This window comes from Panthera tigris, chromosome A3, assembly GCF_018350195.1.
Source record: "Panthera tigris isolate Pti1 chromosome A3, P.tigris_Pti1_mat1.1, whole genome shotgun sequence".
NCBI lineage: Eukaryota > Metazoa > Chordata > Mammalia > Carnivora > Felidae > Panthera > Panthera tigris.
The window spans coordinates 12759815-12778866 of record NC_056662.1 but is presented as its reverse complement, the minus strand read 5'-3'; the positions used below and the strand labels follow the sequence as shown (position 1 = coordinate 12778866).

Here is a 19052-nt window from a genome sequence, read left to right as displayed (position 1 = left end):
CCCCGTGCTGGGGCTCCAGCGACACTGGCCTCCCCGCTAGTCCTTCACAAACTACACGTGCCCCCACCCCAGGGCCTTTGCACTGGCTCCGTCCGCCCCCCGGCATACCCTGCCCCGGCTTTTTAGGTCTCAGCGCCCCAGTCATCTCCTCAGAGTGGTCCTCCTGTTCCTCAGAGGACCCCCTAAAGTAGTTCCCCACCCTCCACCACCCATCCTCTCAACAGATATTCATCCTGTTACACGCTCATGACCTTGTACCACACCTGTGCTGCACCTGTCACCGTGGGAAACAAACATCCCTTCAGGGCACTGCTCTCGGGGGAGAGTCAGCACCCACTGTCCCCTGTCCTTGGGCTTCTCCAAATAAGCGAACGTGGTTTAAGGTCTGTCTCTCACTAGAACGTCAGCTACACGTGAGAGCCAACAGTGCTCGTCAGGGCTGCCCATCTCCCCCACGGCACCTAGCACTTAGTGGGCCACAAGCAATCTCTATCGAAAGGAAGGGGAGGGGAGGGGAGGGAAGGGAGGGGGGAGGGGGAGGGGGAGGGGCGGGGGAGAGGCGGGGAGGGGAGGGAAGGGAAGGGAAGGGAAGGGAGGGGAGGGGAGGGGAGGGGAGGGGAGGGGAGGGGAGGGGAGGGGAGAGGAGAGGAGAGGAGAGGAGAGGAGAGGAGAGGAGAGGAGAGGAGAGGAGAGGAGAGGAGAGGAGAGGAGAGGAGAGGAGAGGAAAGGAAAGGAAAGGAAAGACATGGAAACTGATCCCGAACTCCCCTCCACCTGCCTCAGTTTCTGTATCTCTAAAATGGGGGGAAACAGTAGTGTCCGCACCCCACAGAGTTCTTATGAGAATTAAATGAGATGCTTGATGTGACACTCGGGACCCAACACCCGGCATGCAGGGGGCAGTTGATAAACGTTAGCTATTCTTGCTCGGTGATCTCCCATCGGAGAGCCACCTGGGATGAAGGGGGCAGAGCAGGGCCGGGAGAAGGGACGCTGGGCGCAACTTACACAGGGCTTCGGAAGGCTCCTTGCCCGTGAACCGTGAAACCCCATGACAATGCCCGAGGATGCTTCTCACTGACCCACAGCGTGCCAGGCACTGCACGGTCTCACTCCATCTTGACTGTCAACCCAGAGGCAATCACTCTTGTCATGAATCCCATTTAACAGATGAAGAGATTGAGGCACGGCCGGGCTTGTACTTGTCCTAGGTTACACCATGAGAAAGAAATCTTCTCAGAGCTGGACCCTCCCCCCCGCCGTCACGTTACAGATAAGAAAACTGAGGCTCTAAGAGGACAAGTTAGTAGTTGCCCAGGGTTGTGGCCAGGGGCTCCTGTCACGTCCCCATCTATGCTTTTTTTTCCCCTCTGCCGGTACCTCGAGCCACCGGCCTGGCCCCTTTCCCCTCCCCTGCTGAAAACCCTACACCATCAGCACTCACCATCTGCCTGATTGTGGGGGTGAGTGTGGCGGGCGCTCCATGGAACACACTTGTGCCCTCCTGCACCTGGCTCCTGGCCCTTCCGCCCTAGCCCACTGACCCCCTTCCCTCCACCTGACGGCCGCAGCCCGGGGCATCCTCGAGCCCAGGCAGCAGAGACCGAAAACCATGCAGCAGAGAGGTGCAGAGTACAAGATCTGGACCTGCTTTCCCAGGTTTACCTCCCTACATGGCCCTGGCCGTGACCATGGGAAGGAAGCTTCACTTCGTCACTGGCATTTTTTAATTCTCAGATTTGCCCTCGGTTTTCCAAGGCCTCTGCCACCCCTGGGCGGTGCTCCCAGCACAGACTGCCCAGTATACACTATAATCAATACAGAAGCCTATTCCTACCATTATTTTCATTATTACCTATTATCTAGTATCAAGGCATCATAACAGCCCCCCACACACATACACAATTCTATAAGAGTGATACACTTCTGTGTGTCCTGAGACAAGTTACATAGCTTAAGCCTCAGTTTCCTCATCAGTAAAATGGGAATAGTAACTGTTTTCTCAGGCTGTTCTGAGGATTAAATGAGATAATGCCCAGAGATGATCGGAACGGACACAGGGCCCAGCTTGTCTACTGAAGGGCTAATAACCCCCTTACCTTCAGACTTCAAAGAACTGACTTGTCCCAGCAGTGGGTAGGGGGCCCCCCTCCCAGCCCCAAAGAATGAATTCTGAGGAATTCTAAGCCACTCTCACCAATCCCTGTCCTCGTCCCCAGGGAATGGTTTAGGGGTACACATAGGTCCCATCTGGCCAAAGAGACCTAAGAGGAAGACGACGGGGGAGAGCTGGGGGCTGGGGGAAGTGTCCTCAAACAAACAGAGTGAGAACCCTCTCCCCAACTGCTCCTGCCGCCTGCCTTTGGCCTCAGGTCTACACAGATGTGATGCCTGGAGCTGTGGCAGCCATCGTAGGATTAGGGGGCAACTGGCAAGAAGACAGGAAAACAGAAAGACAGGAGGAGCCTGAGTGCAAATGGCATTTCGAGCTCTAGGACCATGAACCCGGGACGCCTCATTCTGTGAGAGGAAAAGGTGTTTACTGTCTACATCAGAGTTCCTATTATATGCAGCCAAAAGCTTTTCTGGCTGATCCAATAGGTTGCCATGAACATTTTGTTTCAAGGAGCAGAATGATCTAAAAGTTCGAAATGAAGATGTGTTCAAAGCAAAATTACCCTCCTGAGCTACACAATTACGGGTTTCCTCCTTGAATTTCCTGCAAAGATACAAGGTAGGAATAACTCTTGAAATCAAGGCTCGCGGTAACTAGTCCTCAGGGTCACATCCTTATCACCAACCTCTCCCCACAGCCACCCACACACATGCCCTCCTGCCCCTTTCCCGAGGCCACATGCCCGCTGCCTTTCAGTCGGCCTCCTGCGTCAGCTCTGTGTCCCCAGACCAGGCCGAGCCACGGGAGGTCTGCTGAAGTAGACAGACACGTTTACTCAACTGAGACCCTCATTCCAACATCCTTCTCCTGCCTCCACGTCCAACAAGATGCTGGTTGGGGGGCGGGGGGGGGCGGGGCGTGAAGGTCCCCAGGACCAACTAGCAATGACTCAGGCTACTCCAGGGCACCTTGGGCCAGGACCACGGCCTCTCTGACAGCACTGGCCGTGAGCACAACCTCCCCGTGCCTGATGCCAAGCTGGTCCTTCTCCAGGCCAGAGTGCTCTGGGATGCCATCCTGAGCCTCCCCCGCTCGGCCTAGGACCTGGGGGTCTGGGAGACTCCTCTCTGTCTCTCGCCTCCCGCACCCCATCCACCCATCGGCAAACTCTCTTAGGTCTACTTCCAAAAACTCTAGAATCTGATGTCTCCCACCTTTCCCGCGGCCACCCAGCTCTCGGCCACCCTGTCCCCCGCCTGGAGTCCTGAAGCTGCCTTCTCCCCAGGCTCCCTTCTGCCGGCCTCGGCCCCCTCACGGCCCATGCTCCACAGAGGGATCTTACCCCCGCCAAAGTCGATGCTGTCCCTTCTGTGCTCAGAGCCCGAAGTGGTGGGAACCCTCCCAGAGCCCTCCCCAGCACCCCCCGTGCCTTCCGTCCACGCCCCCCACCGCCCTCAGACACACCAAGCTCACCCCGCTTGGAGCCTCCGAGCTGCTGTCCCCCCCAGAAGGCTCCACCCCCAGGCGTCCCCCTGGCTTGTTCCCCACCCCCCTCAGGTCTCTGTTCAAGTGTCCCTACTCAACACAGCCTTCTAGGTCCACCACGAAAACTGTACTGCCCCCACCCATGTGAAGGGTAAATGCCCCCCACCACGGCCCCCACACACTCTACCCCCCAGCCCCCAGCTAACACAGATGTATTTTATTCTCGTTTTATTGATCAACTGTCTGCCCTAGCCCTCACCAGAATTTGAGACCCATGAGGCCAGCGACTTTTGTCTATCGCTGCTGTGTCCCCGGAACCCAAACCGGTGCCTGGTACCCAGTAGGTGCTCAAAAGAGAAAAGAGATGAACTAATGAGCACTCTCGTTGAATTTCTCTACACCCTCTCCTGACTTCTCATTTTAAATCCTGCCAAAGCGGACAAGGGACAGAGTAACTGTAGTGCAGAGGCCAGCTGAGCGCCTGGCATGCCAGGTCGGCCCCTTCATCCACCTGCCCCCGCTGGGAAGTCCTGTGGGCACCCCAAAGGCGGCGCCTTCCCTCTCCAGAGAACACTCCGTTTTCCCAGGCACGCAGGGCTTCCTCTGCCTGATTCTCATCACTGCACATGGTCCTTCCAGCCACCGACGTGCCGGAGCCCCAGGACGCATCCCTGCTTCTCATCCCACCCCTCATCAGTGCGTCCTGCGCGCCCCATCTCCAGACGTTTCTCAGACCCGCTGACCTGTCACCACCTCGGTGACCCGCCTCCCTCCCAACCCGGGCCTGGGCTCCGCCGCTCAGGGCAAAGTCCACATCATGCTTGGAAACCAACGCTCAGCCGTGGGCCCCCGTGGAGCTCGGGAAACAGGAGGGCCCAGAAACGGCCAAGGCGGTGAGAGGCGGCTGTTTCAGAGAACCCGAACCCAGGCGGGTCTGCAAGCAAAGGGCTTAAACCACAAAAGAAACCGCCCCGGTGGGGGCCCCATGGACCTGCCCGTCCCCCTCCCCTCCTCGCTGGCTGTTTCCTGATCTTATCGTTCCTGCGCCCCCAAATCCCTCCGCAATTTCCTCAGCCTTCCACACCGCACGTAATTTGGAGCCTCCTTGAATCCCCTGTGCAGGAGAGGAGTAGAGATAGTAAGAGTCACATTTACTGAGCAGTTAACTCTGGGCCAGGGGCCATTCTAAGCGCTTGACATGATTAACTCACTGAATCCTCAAAATTACCTGAAGCGGGAGGTACTGTTTTTTGCTTCACTTTACAGGTGTGGAGAGTGAGGCACAGAGAGGCGAAGAGCCTTGTCCAAGATCACTCAGCGAGGCAGACGCCAAGCTGGCATCTTCCCCAGGTCCGTCTGGCTCTAACTGAAGCACGTGCCGGTCTCGCGGGGTCCCGAGGGAGGGGAGTGTGACACAAGGGTGAGGTGCTCTGCCCTCTCCAGATGTGCAAAACCGAATTCAGATCCAGGGCTGTTTCACGACCTCCCGGGTCTTAGAGTCCCACACCACGGCGAACATGTTAAAACGCACCCACCTCCTACAGTAAATATGCCGTTCTGGCCTGAAAACATTTTTTCAAGGATTTTTCCTAAACTCGCTTTTGAGGTTATTTGGGGCCAAGAAACATTTACTTTACAGACTGGCTACGATCTCCAGGCAATCATCAGGGATTGTGTGACATGAGAAAATCCCGCCAGCACATTATTTCCAAATGCAATGAGGTTTTTCCGAATGCTAAATTTAACAATTAGGGAGGCTGACAGAGAGCTGCGCTCTGTACGCGTTTAAACATTTATCCGTTTTGATTTCACACTTGTCTCCTCGTCTTTGGAGCCAACGCGTTCTGTCTGCACAGATCCCAAGTGAACATTCCCGCGAGCTCCCTGAAAAGTTCGCAGGACCGAGGTCCGACAAGCGGGGTCAGGCAGGCGCATCCCAGTCCCAGCTCTGCCGCGACCTTGAACCAAGTGCTTGGCCTCCCCGGGGCCTAGTTCCCCCGTCTGTACGTGGGCTGGAAGACCCAAGGGGAAAGTGCACACAGCCCGGCCAGGGCCTGGCCCAGAGGGAGCGCCCCTGTCCCTGCAGGAGCCAGAAGGCACAGGAGGCGGGCAGAAGGAAGTGTCTGTGGCAGCTCGGTGGGGCCAACACCTCTGGGAAGTTGAGGGACGCTGCTGTGTGGATTCTCCAAGCCTCTGCCCAGCCCCCGCCCGCCTGGGAACTTGTGTCAAAGGAGCAACTCGGCAGGTTCCACATGGAGGCTCCGATTTGGTGCTTCAGCAGGAGACCAGCCTGCCCCAGCTCACCCGGGACGGTCCCGCACAGCAGAATGGAATACTGTTCGGCCCTTGCGAAGGAAGGAGATGCCGAGGCGGCGAGCCCGAGGGCGTTACGCACAGCGCGATAGGTCAGCGGCGGGAGGTGGAAGGCTGTGTGATGCCAACCACACGGGGCACGAGGTGCCACCTCCCAGAGAAAGCAGAAGTGTGCCTGCGGGGGGCTGCGGGGAGTGGGGCGCTGCTGTTTACCGGGGGACAGAGTTTCATTTCTGCAGGATGAAAAGAGCTCAGGAGGGGGAGGGGGTGACGGTGCAGCAAGGGCAGTGGACTTCACGTCACGCGTCGTGCACCGAAACACGGTTAAGATCGCAAGCGTTACGCGGATTTTTACCAAGAGTAGAAAATATTGGAAATTTGTTTAAAAAAAAAAAAAGCCCCAAAACCTGAGAGGCCCATATCCCGGTCAGCCCCCCAGTCCCGGGCAGAGCGAGAAGGCTGCTCGCACAGGCCGGGGGGCTTCTCACCTGAGCCAGCAGCCAGTCGACCAGCTTGCTCCCCGGCAGCACCGACTTGTACGTCTTCAGGTGGTAGTCGCGGTCTCTGCGGGGGGAGGAAGGGCATGTGAGCAGATGGGGACAGGGCGGCGGGCACAGAGGTGGGCATCAGGTTGCCCGGTTCTCTCCCAAAGCAAATGCTCTGACCTGTGTGGCATCTAAATTCCTGCCGAGTCCTGGAACCAAGGGCTGCGCTAACCTTGCAGTCAGACCGGTGATTTCTCAGACTTCAAAGCTGGCAGACCGGAGCTCATGTGGCCAGCCATGCTGAGGCTGATGAGAGTCTGGCTGGGGAGTTTCTCTCGGACTTTTAGGAACTGGGGAGCCCAGCAGGCCACACGCACAGTAAGTGCTGGCCCCGCCCCTTCCTTCTCTGGGGGCTGATGGACGGAGCGGGGGCTTGTGCTGGCCGAGGCTGGGCCAAGGAGGCAGGGGCAGGTCTACAGAGGCAAGCGGTTCCCAGGGCCTGACCCCCAAAGAGGCCAGCAAATGCTGGATCTTCTCTGCTCCTCTAAGAGCAGACAAGAGCCGTCAGGACAGGGGGCAGAGGAATCTGCAGCTGGGGAAGAGCCAGGTCACCCTCTCTGTCCCTTCATCCATAACCATAAGCCTCGCAATAAAGAAAATAACCAATGGCTGGCACTTATACGGCCCTCACTATGTGCAGCCACCATTCAAGTTTAATCCTTGTAGCAACTCAAGGGGTGTGAGCCGTTCTTATGCCCATTTCACAGAGGGCAAAATCAGAGGCCAAAGAGGTTAATTACCTTTCAATATTCACTTGACGCACATTTACAGAGTGTTACTTTGCCCCTGACCTGCACTCTCCAATATGCAGCCACTTGTCAACCGATGCATATTAAATCAAACTTAAAATTATATTCCTCCACCTAAAGGGTCTGAAAGCCACATGGGACTCACGGCCACAGTATTGGACAGCGCAGACCTAGAGCACGGCTATCTTTGTGGAAAGGGCTACAGGACAGCACTGCTCTAGGCGCTGGTCTGGGGACACAGCAGTGAGCAAACTCCCTGCCCTCGGTGAATTTACAATCCAGTGGGGAAGAAAGCAAACTGATAAAATGAATAACATAATACGTCAACTACTAACGAGTTTCAAGAAGAAAACCAACGTGAAGTCAGGAGGACAGTGCATGCCAGAGATGCTTTAGAAAGGTGGGCAGGGAAGGCCCCTCCGATTTGGACACCTTGGAAGGAAGTGAGGGAGTCGATATGCAAATAGGTAAGGGAAGAGCATTCCAGGCAGAGGGAACAGCAAGTGCAAAGGCTGAGGTGAATCTATTATCCCCATTCCACAGAGGAGAAAGCTGAGGCACCGAAAGGTTAAGGACCTCCGCCCAAAGTCACACAACTGAAAACCAGCAGCTGAGATTCAAACTCACTCCAGAACTGACACCCTTCGCCACCACCCTGCAGCGTCTCCCACAAATTGACTCACTTAACCCGAAGGACGAATGTATAGGGTAGATGCAATTATTAGCCCCATTTGATGGAGAAGGAGACTGACGCTCAGAGAGGTTAAGTTACCAGCCCAAAGGCACGGAGCTCAGAAGAGGCAGACGTGCCACTGGGGTTTGGAGAGAGTAACTTACTTGATCACGGGGGCGTAGAGGCTGTGAAGGCGGCAGTAAAGCCTCACACCCTGAAAGAGAAAAGGCGGGGGGGGGGGGGGGGGGATCTGGGATCAGGCCACATCCCGCAGGGGCCTCCAAACCCAGGCTACTTGGAGAGATGGCTCCCAGGACAGAGCAGGCAGGTGGGGGAGGGGGGAAAGCACAGGCCACTGGGGCCCACACCTGCTCGGCAGTGACCATGGGGTCGGGGTCATGGGGTGGGGCAGAGTCCCTACCTTGGACATGATGTCCTCCAGTTCACTCCGGGCCTTGTAGGTGCCGTCATCATAGCGGAAGCGGTACATCACCTGCTCGTTCTTGAACTGGTGCTTGTCAGAGACTGGAGGGACCCAAAGGGCCAGTGAGGTCGGACCCAGGGCCCACCCTCATCACCCAACGCCACCGCCACCCTCACTCGGCAAGGCTCTGTGCCACGTCAATTTCACTGAGCCCCTGCCCTCACTCTTCTGTGAAAACCAGGTTCCCTGCTCCGTTTGGGGCCCTGCTGGCCGACCCTGCCGCCCGGGGCCAGGGCAGCCGCGGGTCTCCTGAGAGGCCCCGAAATGCCCTAGATCCAACCCGTGTTGGGACCATCTGGCCCAGCACCTCCTGGGTGTAGGTCGCCAAAGCAGGCATTGGGACAGAGGGTGCTGGGGTGCGAGACCACAGTCAGGCCTATGCAATGGCCTCAGGTCACCCTTGATGCTTCTGTCACTCCCCACTCTTGGGGGCTCTTCCTTCAAAGCATGAACAGTCTGACTCCTCACTCCACCCTGGTCCAAGCCACTGTCATCTCCCGTCTGAGCATCACGGCCCCTCGCTGGGCGCCCTGCCGCCGTTCCAGGCACACAGCAGACAGGAGGGTCCCGCTCCGCTCAGAACTCAGCAGCTCCCCACCTCGCTCCGAGGAAAAGCCAAAGCCTCATGGGGTCCTGGGCCCCACCCCCTAAACACCACCCCCGGTCGTGCCCGCCAACCACATCTCCTAACGCTGTCCACGCCGCTCCGTGGCAGTCCTGGCCACCCTGCAGCTCCCTGCACACACTGCTTGTTCTTCTGCCCGGGACTCAGCACTGGCTGCTCCCCCGGCCTAGAACCCCGACGCCACCCGGCCCCGTGCTCTCCCAGGGCACCTTCGCAGAGAGACCTTCCAAACCCCTATTGAGAACGGAACACCACCCCTTATCTCTCTCCCCCGACCCGGCACTGACCGCCGTCTGTACACGCACACTTCCCCCTCTGACTAGAATGCCAGCCCCATGAAGACGAGAGTTTTCATCTGTCCTGTTCGCTGCTATGTGGACAGTGCCCGGCACATGACGGGCACTCAATAAATATTTGCTGAACGACTAAAGCATAAACGGCTCTTGCCTGTTTTGAAGGGACAAACAGACAATTCTCCCCCGCCCTTAATTTTTCAAAGTGTCCCTGCTTTGCTGGTGTCCTAGGTAAGTGCAAGGCTTTCTGCCCCATGGGCAGATCTGTAAGGGCATCTATGTTCTGAGGCTACAATGCGCCCAGGAAACAGGGCGATTGCACAGAAGGGGAGCGGTAGCCGCTGAGTTAGGGGAAGCGCAGCACTGACCTATGCCCACCCCTGGGCCCGCCAGGCCCCAGCCCCCACTCACCATGGTGGATTATACCATTCTCCAACAGGGCCTGGCCCAAGTTGACTCCTTCTTCCGTCTTGCTGATTTCACCAATTTCCAGAAGCCAGGCCACAAACTCACTGCCGGGAATATAAGAAGCAGTTGAGAGAACTTCCCTAGTCTTGGGAACACGGGAACCAGCGCTGAATGGGCCTGGCCCCACCCACTCCCAGGAATGACAGCCAGAACGCCCCACAGGAAAGCAAAGCCCGGGAGCCTACCGCTCCAGGGGCTGTGCTGAGGCCTTGTGCTTCTCCCCAGGACCAATGGCAGAGGGGTGGGTGTGACCAGACCCCAGGCCCTGACTCAAGTGCACTGGGTGAGTGGGGGGAAGGGTGGATGAGTGGATGGGCAGGAGGGAGGGAGGGAAGTGGGATGGGTGGGTGGGTGGATGGATGGATGGATGGACAGATGGACAAAAGGGAAGGAAGAAGGTGGATGGATGGATGGGAGGGAGGAAGGAAGATAGATGGGTGGATGGATGGGTGGGAAGGAGGCAAGGAGGGAGGGAAGGAGGAAGGGAGGGATGAAGGGAGGAAAGATGGATGGATGGGAAGAAGGGAGGGAGAGTGGGTGGGTGGATGGATGGATGGATGGATGAGAAGGAGGGAAGGAGAATGGGTAGGTGGGTGAGTGGATGGATGGATGGATGGATGGCGGGTGGATGGGAAGGAGGGAGGGAGAATGAGTGCATGGATGGATGGATGGATGGATGGGAAAGAGGGAGGGAGAATGGGTGGGTGGATGGGAAGGAGGGAGGGAGAATGAGTAGGTGGGTGAGTGGATGGATGGATGGATGGGAAGGAGGAAGGGAGAATGGGCAGGTGGGCGAGTGGATGGATGGATGGATGGATGGACAGATGGATGGGAAGGAGGGAGAGAGAATGAGTGGGTGGATGGATGGATGGGAAAGAGGGAGGGAGAATGGGTGGGTGGATGGATGGATGGACAGATGGACAAAAGGGAAGGAAGAAGGTGGATGGATGGATGGGAGGGAGGAAGGAACATAGATGGGTGGATGGATGGGTGGGAAGGAGGCAAGAAGGGAGGGAAGGAGGAAGGGAGGGAGGAAGGGAGGAAAGATGGATGGATGGGAAGGAGGGAGGGAGAGTGGGTGGGTGGATGGATGGATGGATGGGAAGGAGGGAGGGAGAATGAGTGGGTGGATGGATGGATGGATGGATGGGAAGGAGGGAGGGAGAATGGGTAGGTGGATGCATGGATGGATGGATGGAAAGGAGGGAGGGAGAATAGGTGGGTGGATGGATGGATGGGAAGGAGGGAGGAAGAATGGGTAGGTGGGTGAGTGGATGGATGGATGGATGGATGGATGGATGGTTGGGAAGGAGGGAGGGAGAATGGGCAGGTGGGCGAGTGGATAGATGGATGGATGGACAGATGGATGGGAAAGAGGGAGAGAGAATGAGTGGGTGGATGGATGGATGGATGGGAAAGAGGGAGGGAGAATGGGTGGGTGGATAGATGGATGGGAAGGAGGGAGGAAGAGTGGGTAGGTGGGTGAGTGGATGGATGGATGGATGGATGGATAGACGGATGGATGGATGGATAGACGGATGGATGGATGGGAAGGAGGGAGGCAGAATGGGTGGGTGGATGGATGGATGGACGGATGGATGGATGGATTGGATGGATGGATGGATGGGAAGGAGGGAAGGAGAATGGGTGGGTGGATGGACGATGGACACAAAAGTGGGAGGTAAACGATGGAAAGTGAGCAGATGAATGGATGATCTGACAAACCAATCAGCAGGTGGCTGGAAACACCAGTGGGCAGGTAGGTAGTGGGGAGCATGAGGGAATGGACAGATGCTAAGTGGAGACAGAACCAGGCAGACGGGTGAGGGAATGGATGATGGATGTCAACAGGGATGGATAAGCAGAAGGAACGAAGAAACAAAGAGGAAGAAATAAGAACCCAGAAAGACGACTGTGGAGAGTCAAGAGAGCTCATGGCGATCAGATCATGTCATTCTCCTGGTCAAACCCTCCAGTGGGCTTCCCCATTGCTCTCAGAAAAATATCCAAACTCTGCCTGCACGATGACAGGGCCCCACGTGAACCGCTCGTCCTCCTGGTCTCCTCTCCTATACCTTTCACTTATGTTTCAGCCACACCCACCATCTTCTGCTTCTTAGATCAGACTCCTGCCTACCTCGGGGCCTTTGCACTTACTGTTCCCTCGGCCTGGAAATGCCCTCCCCCAGCTCTTCGTGTTAAGTCCTTCCTTCTCACCACAAGCAGTTCCTCACACAATCCTCACGGCTCTCAGTTTTGCTTCCTCTTTAGCACTTATCCTTGTCTGGAGTCGTACTGTTACAGATTTACATACACGTGTTACCGGCCGTCTCCCCCACCAGAAGGTAATCCCCACATTGTCAGGGATTTTTGTCGGTCTTATTCACAGCCCTACCCCCAGACCTAGAGGAGGGTCTATAGCACAGTAGAGCCCAATAATCATTTCCTGAACAAACGAAGGAATGAACCATCAAACAAGAAGGAATGTCCTGGGATCGGCAGGAAGGTCTCGGGGAGAGAAAGTGCTCAGAAGCCAGAGGAAATCAAGCAGATCCAACGTGACTGCCCGGTGGGCCAGAGGCTCAGCCGGACCCCAGGGCCTGGCTCTCGGGGGTGTGCTCAGGCTCAGTGCAGAGCTCAACCCACCAGAGTCAGCAGGAAAAGGGAGAGCCGGCCACGGGGCCGTTTCCACTGAAGCAATCTGTGTTCAATGAGAGCAGGTGGCAGCTGGCCAGAGCGCAGCGATCTCCTGCTTATCGAAACCAGCTGTCCCGCCTCCAATTACAGGGCCAGAGGGGGCAGGACTATTTTTAGCCTCCCGGTGTTTGGCTGAGCGAAGCCTGCCTGTGTGTAGGCAGTGGTGAGTGCTGAGGCATTCAGAGAGCCCCGGGTGCAGGCCAAGGTGGGGGAACACAGAAGAAATGGACCTATTCCGTGGGGCGGGAGCCCCAGGTGGGGAAGAGACTGTTCTGGGCCCTCCACCCCCAGTTCCGCTCTCAAGGCCCCAAAAATCAGCGACAGGGAGAAAGCTGCCAGCAGCTGAGGGAGGCGAGCAGATGTTGAGTGCCCACTCTCGGAAGCTGGGGACTCGGCACCCGGCTGCCTACCAGCTGTCCCATCGGGGGCCGCCTCTGGCACCGACCGGCAGCCCTGCGGCCAGACGGGGGACAGGATGCGGCCCAGCGTCTTCTGCCAGGGCGGAGGAAGGCGGCCCAGAGAAGAACAACCGTGACCCACGTCTCTGCCCCGCGCGGAGTCTTACCCCTTTGAGAGCATCAGGGAAGGTTCACAGCTTGCTGGGCCAATTTGGGCGAGCCACTGTTCCTCTGTGGGCCTCAGTAGGGTCTATTGGGGCCTCTAGGGCAAGTGGGTCACTCAGGGCCCTTCTGGATTCAACAGGTCAACTGTCACATCATATGAAACGTCAAGCTGGGACCCAGTGTGCACAACCACATAAAACTCCTCTCTAGCACAGGAACCTCAAGCTCTTGGAAACGCACAGAAGGGGCCAGGGTGCGGCAATGCTAAACCAGCCGGCACTCCTGAAGACACCAGCCGCCCCTCAGTGCAGCTGACCGTGGCCACATGGGAAGACTGGAGTATCTTACTTTTCCAAAAGAAGCCGGAAATGCGGCATTTCCTGTGAAATCTCCCAACTGTTAAGTGTTGATTTATAATCAAAATTTCCTGAAAGCACCACGTGGCCCATGTAAAACACACGCACGGACTGCGTGGGTCAGTGGGGAGCCACCTGCCTCCAGTGAGGTGCAAGGAAAGGTGTTCTAGGCAGGGAGGGGATCAGCATAGAGAAAAGCCCCGAGTGAGAAGTAAGGTCAGGAAACCAGCGGTCTGCCAGTTGCCGGAAGTTGGGTACAAAGAGCGGCAAGTTCCAGCCTTTCAGGAAGATGTTACTCGGGGCACTGAGCTGGGGGCACAGAGAGCAGGTCAGCCTAGGCTGGCGGGGAGTCCGGGATCCGGGCAATGGGCACTAGCTGCGTTAGCGTGTACCCAGCCTCACCGCTCCTTCCTGGCCCCCAGAATCACCACCACGCGTCAAGCCCAACACGAGGCACAGGGATGCACAGTTGTGTCTCTGCCGTCTCCCTGGGACAGTCCCCTGGCTGAGGCTCCAAGCACCGCCCAGTACAGCAATCCCCTTGTTCTCTCCGGTCTCCTCCATGAGGGCAGGGACTGGCGGGGTGGGGGAAGGCGTTATATTCAGCCCCGTGACTCCGCTGCCTGAAGGAGCTTCCTGCAGCCATGTCTGTTGCCCACAGCTACCCTGCACCTGTGCGTCCAGGTTAGGCGAGACAATGAGGCCTCTCCCACCGCAGAGCTTCTATTCCAGCAATGAATGAATGATACCTAACCTCTGACAAGAGGGAAACCAAAGGCATTCTTCTTGCAGGAAGCCTTCCCTGACTGCCTCTACCAAATACACCATTACTCTTGTCCCCGGAGCTCTTAGAGCTCTGACAGTGCCCTCATCCAGAGCCTGTGTGATGAGCTCATTCTTCATCCCGCTCTTGTGCTTAGGCTCTTTGAAAATGGCTTCCCAGAGCACCTAGAACAAACCCTGAGCCCCCATCCCCCCTTACCTGCCTAATACGGCCCCTGCCAACCCCTGCGGCCTCATCTCCCGCTCCTCAGCCACCCACTGCTTCTAGCCACACTGGCCTGGCAGATCCTCAACTACCCAAGGCTCACTCCAGCCTTGGGGCTTTTGCACCTGCTGTTCCCTCTGCCAAGAAGGCTGTTCCCTGAGATCGCCTCATGACTGGCTCTTGCTTGACATCTAGAGCTTGGTTAAAATGTCTACTCCCCTGAGAGGCTTTTCCTGACCACCCTGGCTGAAACAGTACCCCATTTCCTCACCTCCTTACATCAGCCTACTCATTTCTTACAGTACCCATCAACTAGGGGCACCTGTGTGCCTCAGTCGGTTGAGCGTCCAACTCTTGATTTCAGCTCAGGTCATGACCTCAGGGTTTGTGGGATCGAGCCCCGAGCTGGGCTCTGCACTGACAGCGTGGAGCCTGCTTGGGATTCTCTCTCTCTACCCCTCCCCGATTCACACATGTGCTCCCTCTCAATCACTCTCTCCAAATAAACTTTTAAATTAAAAAAATCCATCAATTCGCTGAGATCCCTTCTTTACTGGTGTTTGTCTACTTGTCTATTTTCTGATCTCCCCACTGGACAGTCATTTCCACGAAGGCAGGGGTCTGTCTGTCCTGTTCACTGTTGGCACATAGTAAGGGCTCAGTAAACACTGAACGAATGGCAGGAATGAATGAATGAACCGATTCAGTCGGCCCAACTGACCTGAGGCTCCTAGAGGGCAAATCATGTTCCTCCCATGATGCCTCCACACAAATATACAGAGTTTCTTCCTTGATTTTCATCATGAGTTTTGTCTCTTGCAGGGCAGAAACAGGCCACTCCAATACCCTTAGCAGCACAATTATGAGATGCCACATGCATTTTCTCACTGCAGCCTCTGATGATGCTATGAGGCATATTTTATTATTTCTCATCAACGAATCATCAACTGAAGCTCAGAGAGGTTAAGAGACTTGCCCAAAGTCACAAAGCTAGAAGGTGGGGGAACCAGGGCTTAAGTCCAAGTCTGACTCAAAGCCCAACCCTCAGAGGTTATAAAGATAAATCGGACCCTTTTTGTATTCATGGATTCCCCATCTAAGTAGTACAAATGGATATGGAGAGAGTAGCTACAAGGAAAAATGAAATGTGCCGACCAGAGGTAAAAATGGATACGTGCAGCAGAACGCGGTGGGAGAGAGTCCTGGGTTCAAATCCCAGCCCCCAACTTGTGCAGGACCTCTTCCCTCTCTGTGCCTCAATTCTCTTACCCTTAAAATGGGGATAATGGTAGTGTCCTGCCTCATAGTGTTGTATGCGTTTGAATAATTATGTTTCTGTGGCTATAGGTTCCTTCCACCCGAGGGGACCCAGGACGCTCCTGCAGGAGAAGACTTGGGAGCTGAGCCCTGGTGGGAAAGGAGGAAGGTCACGAGCCCTGGCGCTGGGCACAGAGCAAAGCTCTGCGGGGAGAAGAGTTTCATTAGAAAAGTCTCCTGCAGGAAGTCTGGTCCTTAAGGTCCTGGTGATTATAGAACAAGCCTCAATCCTGGCCCTGTTTCAAATGGGCGGTAAAAGAAATCTCCCCTAATCCTTCCTGAGGAGACAGAACAGTCCGCTGAAGCTCTAATCACAGGCAGGTTATCCCATCCGGCTGGACTAAGCTCCCCAAGGGGTTTGGCAGGAGGCGGAGAGGTCCTCTGACCCAGGGGCGCCAGAAGCAGGCCCCCCCCCCCACCAGAGAGAAAAACCTCCTTTCTGCCCAGGGATTAAACACTAGCTGACAAAAGGGTGCCGGGACGCCCCTTCCCTGCTTCCCACACGGCTGGGGCCCACACGCTCCTCTCCACACACCCTCCCAACCCTGGGGTTGCTGCAACAGGGCAGCTCCAGTCCAGGACATCCCCCAGCTACCCCTCCGGAGCCCAACCACCCCCCCAAACCTCCTGCCTGCCGCCCCTTCAACCACAAGCCTCAGGCCGTGACAGATGTGCTCCGCCCCAGCTCCACATTGGTCTCCAAAGGCCTGACCAGCATCGGTACTTGAATGTCTACTGGGCCTTTCAACCTTAACACGTCCAAACCTGGCTGCCACTGCGCCCTGTCTCTGCATCTTTTCTAGGGCGGCACCCTTGCCCCGAGGGCCTCCCACCTCTCTGCCCACTCCCTCTTCGGGTCCCCTGCCAGCTGGCGGCCCCACAGCCCCAGCCGTCTCTCCCTGCATGACCCCTCGCAGATTTCAGTCCCACGGCTTGAAAAACCATCGAAACGCCCACACCCACTGCATTTACTTCTCCAACCCAGTCTTCTCTCCCCAAGTCAAGATCTATATCCGACTAACAAGCCAACATCTCCACCCGGGTGTCTCGGAATCTCAAGGTAACCTGTCCAAAAGGACCCTCTGAGCTCCACTCCCGTCCACCCTCCCCCCCAAAACCGACTCCTCTGTCCACCTCCTTCCTCTTTTCAGCAAGCGGCAACTCCAGCCTTCCAAGGCCTCACAATCCTCAACTCTCTTCTTTCTCATCCGACCAGCAAACGCTGTCACCCTCCAAGTGACCCAGAATGCAACCACTTCCCCCGTCTTTACTGTGTGACTCCCTTGGTCCAAATCACCTTTCCCCTGGTCCACGGCAATATAATAATACAGTCGCTTTTATCCAAGGCCTCCTCAAAAGCCTTTGGGTGAGCTGTAAGTCAATAAATTCTAAATAAAGTCCCTGCCTCAAAGGCTAACTTCCCTCCACTGCTGGACCACAAGCTTTGTGAGTTCGGCACCCTCGGTATTCTGTACCCTCTCCGGTGTCCCACGCGGAGGGCACAGCAGGGCTGGCACACGGCGGTTTTACGGGGACTGTATTTCTACTGCCCCTCTCCATCCCCAGCCGCCCCCACCAGGTGAATGAGATGTAACTCTGGGTTTAAGATACACCTGTGCCCTGACCCCTTTGATCCTGGGTTACAAATTGGGGGCAGGGGTTGTAAAACGTTTCATTATTAGGAAAGAATGGAGGAAGAGACTGGAGGCTCTCAAATACTGGAAGCTTCCAGGAGCCTCCCCTTCCCCCTCATGTGTAACTCAGGAAGGGAGTCCTCATGAGACACAGGCCCTGCCCACACCCTGATCTCAGGCTGCCAGCCCCCAGGACTGTGACAAGTAAGCTTCTGTTTCAGCCGGTTGGTCTGCGGTCCACGGAGACGGCAGCCTGTGCGGACTGATGCAAGGGCCCACGTGCACTCCTCCGGCAACTTTGAAATCAACTCCCGGTGTTAACTGCCTCTTCCCTTGAAAGATCTACGGTAGATTCTCCTCCCGAGTGTGAGGGCAGTGATTTTCAATCCATGGCGGGCAAACCATTGGTAGTTTGTGAAATCAATTGCAGGGGTCTTCCTTAGCACGAGAACAAATGAAAAAATGAACAGCATACAAAGGACAGGACAGAATGGAATAGAAAAGAAACAGAACGGGAACGGAAACAGAACCGGTATTTTCAGAGTGCATCGGGCGCGGTAAGTTTTGTGAAACAGGCTTCAGTCATATATCACATGGATGTATGCACCAGGTCACGACATAAAATTCATGTTTTGCAGTGAGTTGTGGTAGGAATCATTCGAAAGACCTGATATGGGGACTCCACTATCCTCCTGGACCTCCGAGGTCTGTTACTCAAGGATTCGGGGGGGCTTTAGTGGGTCTGCCCAGCAGGGCTTCTGGGGAAGGGGCAGGGCCAGGAGGAGCCCAGTGGATACAGTCTGCCCTACCTGCCGCCTGGAATCAGCCCAGGGACCCCACGGAGGCCTGGGTGGGGCCACTCACTTGCCGAGGAAGCACTTGGGGACGGTGCTCAGCTTTCTCCGGCGGTCCTTGATCAGGTTCACCTTCTTGTTCATCATCATGTGGTAAAGCTTCTCCCCCTTCTCCGCAATCATGACGTAGGCGTCCCGCTCCATGCCCAGCTTCAGGCCTACAGAGGGGGTATGGTCAGCACTTGGGGGAGCACCAGCACTGGGGAGCAGAGGGGGCAGGCCTGTGGCTCCTGGAAGCCTGCCTCCCCCAGCTGTCCCCACTACTGCCCCTGCCCAGGACGTCTATAGAGCACTCACTGCATGTCAGTCCCTGTTCTAGGCATCTGCCACTGGCTCCCCGCACAACCTTGTAGGGGAGGGTGGTGAATCTCCCCCATTTTACAGATGGCAAAGCTGAGGCCCAGAGAGGTTAAGTCCCAGGGTAATAAGCAGTCAGGCTGATTCAACCCTTCAACCTGAGCATGCGTTTCCAAATTCAGAGGTTATCAGAAAGTTTACTGAGATCTTCCTTCCAGCCAGGAATAAAAATTTGCCCGTTTCTCTAGACAATACATACAGAACCCTGACCAGATCCCTGCCCCACATTTTCTAGTTGGACCCTGTCCACTCCTGACAAATATTAAGAGACAATGCTATAAGCACCTAGTCCTCAAGAAACCCAGAGGGCAAAATTATCCTCATTTTACAAATGAAGAAACTGAGGCCCAGAGAAAGTACCCTGTCTATCCCAGGTTACCCAACTAGATAGTGGTGCAACCAGGATGTAGACCCAGGAAGTTCGTCTCCAGATCTGTGCTCAGGATCACAGAATGCCCCACCCCTGAGGTCAAGGTTGGGACAACGCCCTGATTCTAATGACTGAGGCCCACTGAGGCCACACCCTACACATAAT

The 19052-nt window shown here is 56.1% G+C and overlaps 1 protein-coding gene across 2 annotated transcripts in view; it reads right to left on the bottom strand.

Annotated features, from left to right (window-relative positions):
- The window catches only part of PREX1 (phosphatidylinositol-3,4,5-trisphosphate dependent Rac exchange factor 1), a 185708-nt gene that overhangs the window by 42891 nt on the left and 123765 nt on the right, over positions 1-19052 (bottom strand). For both annotated transcript variants that reach the window (XM_042980207.1, XM_042980208.1), the window contains 5 exons: positions 18171-18318; positions 9695-9795; positions 8303-8406; positions 8046-8095; positions 6403-6478 (listed from right to left, as the gene is read on the bottom strand). In XM_042980207.1, coding sequence (XP_042836141.1) covers positions 6403-6478; positions 8046-8095; positions 8303-8406; positions 9695-9795; positions 18171-18318 — 479 coding nt within the window. The remainder of the gene's footprint in view (positions 1-6402; positions 6479-8045; positions 8096-8302; positions 8407-9694; positions 9796-18170; positions 18319-19052) is intronic.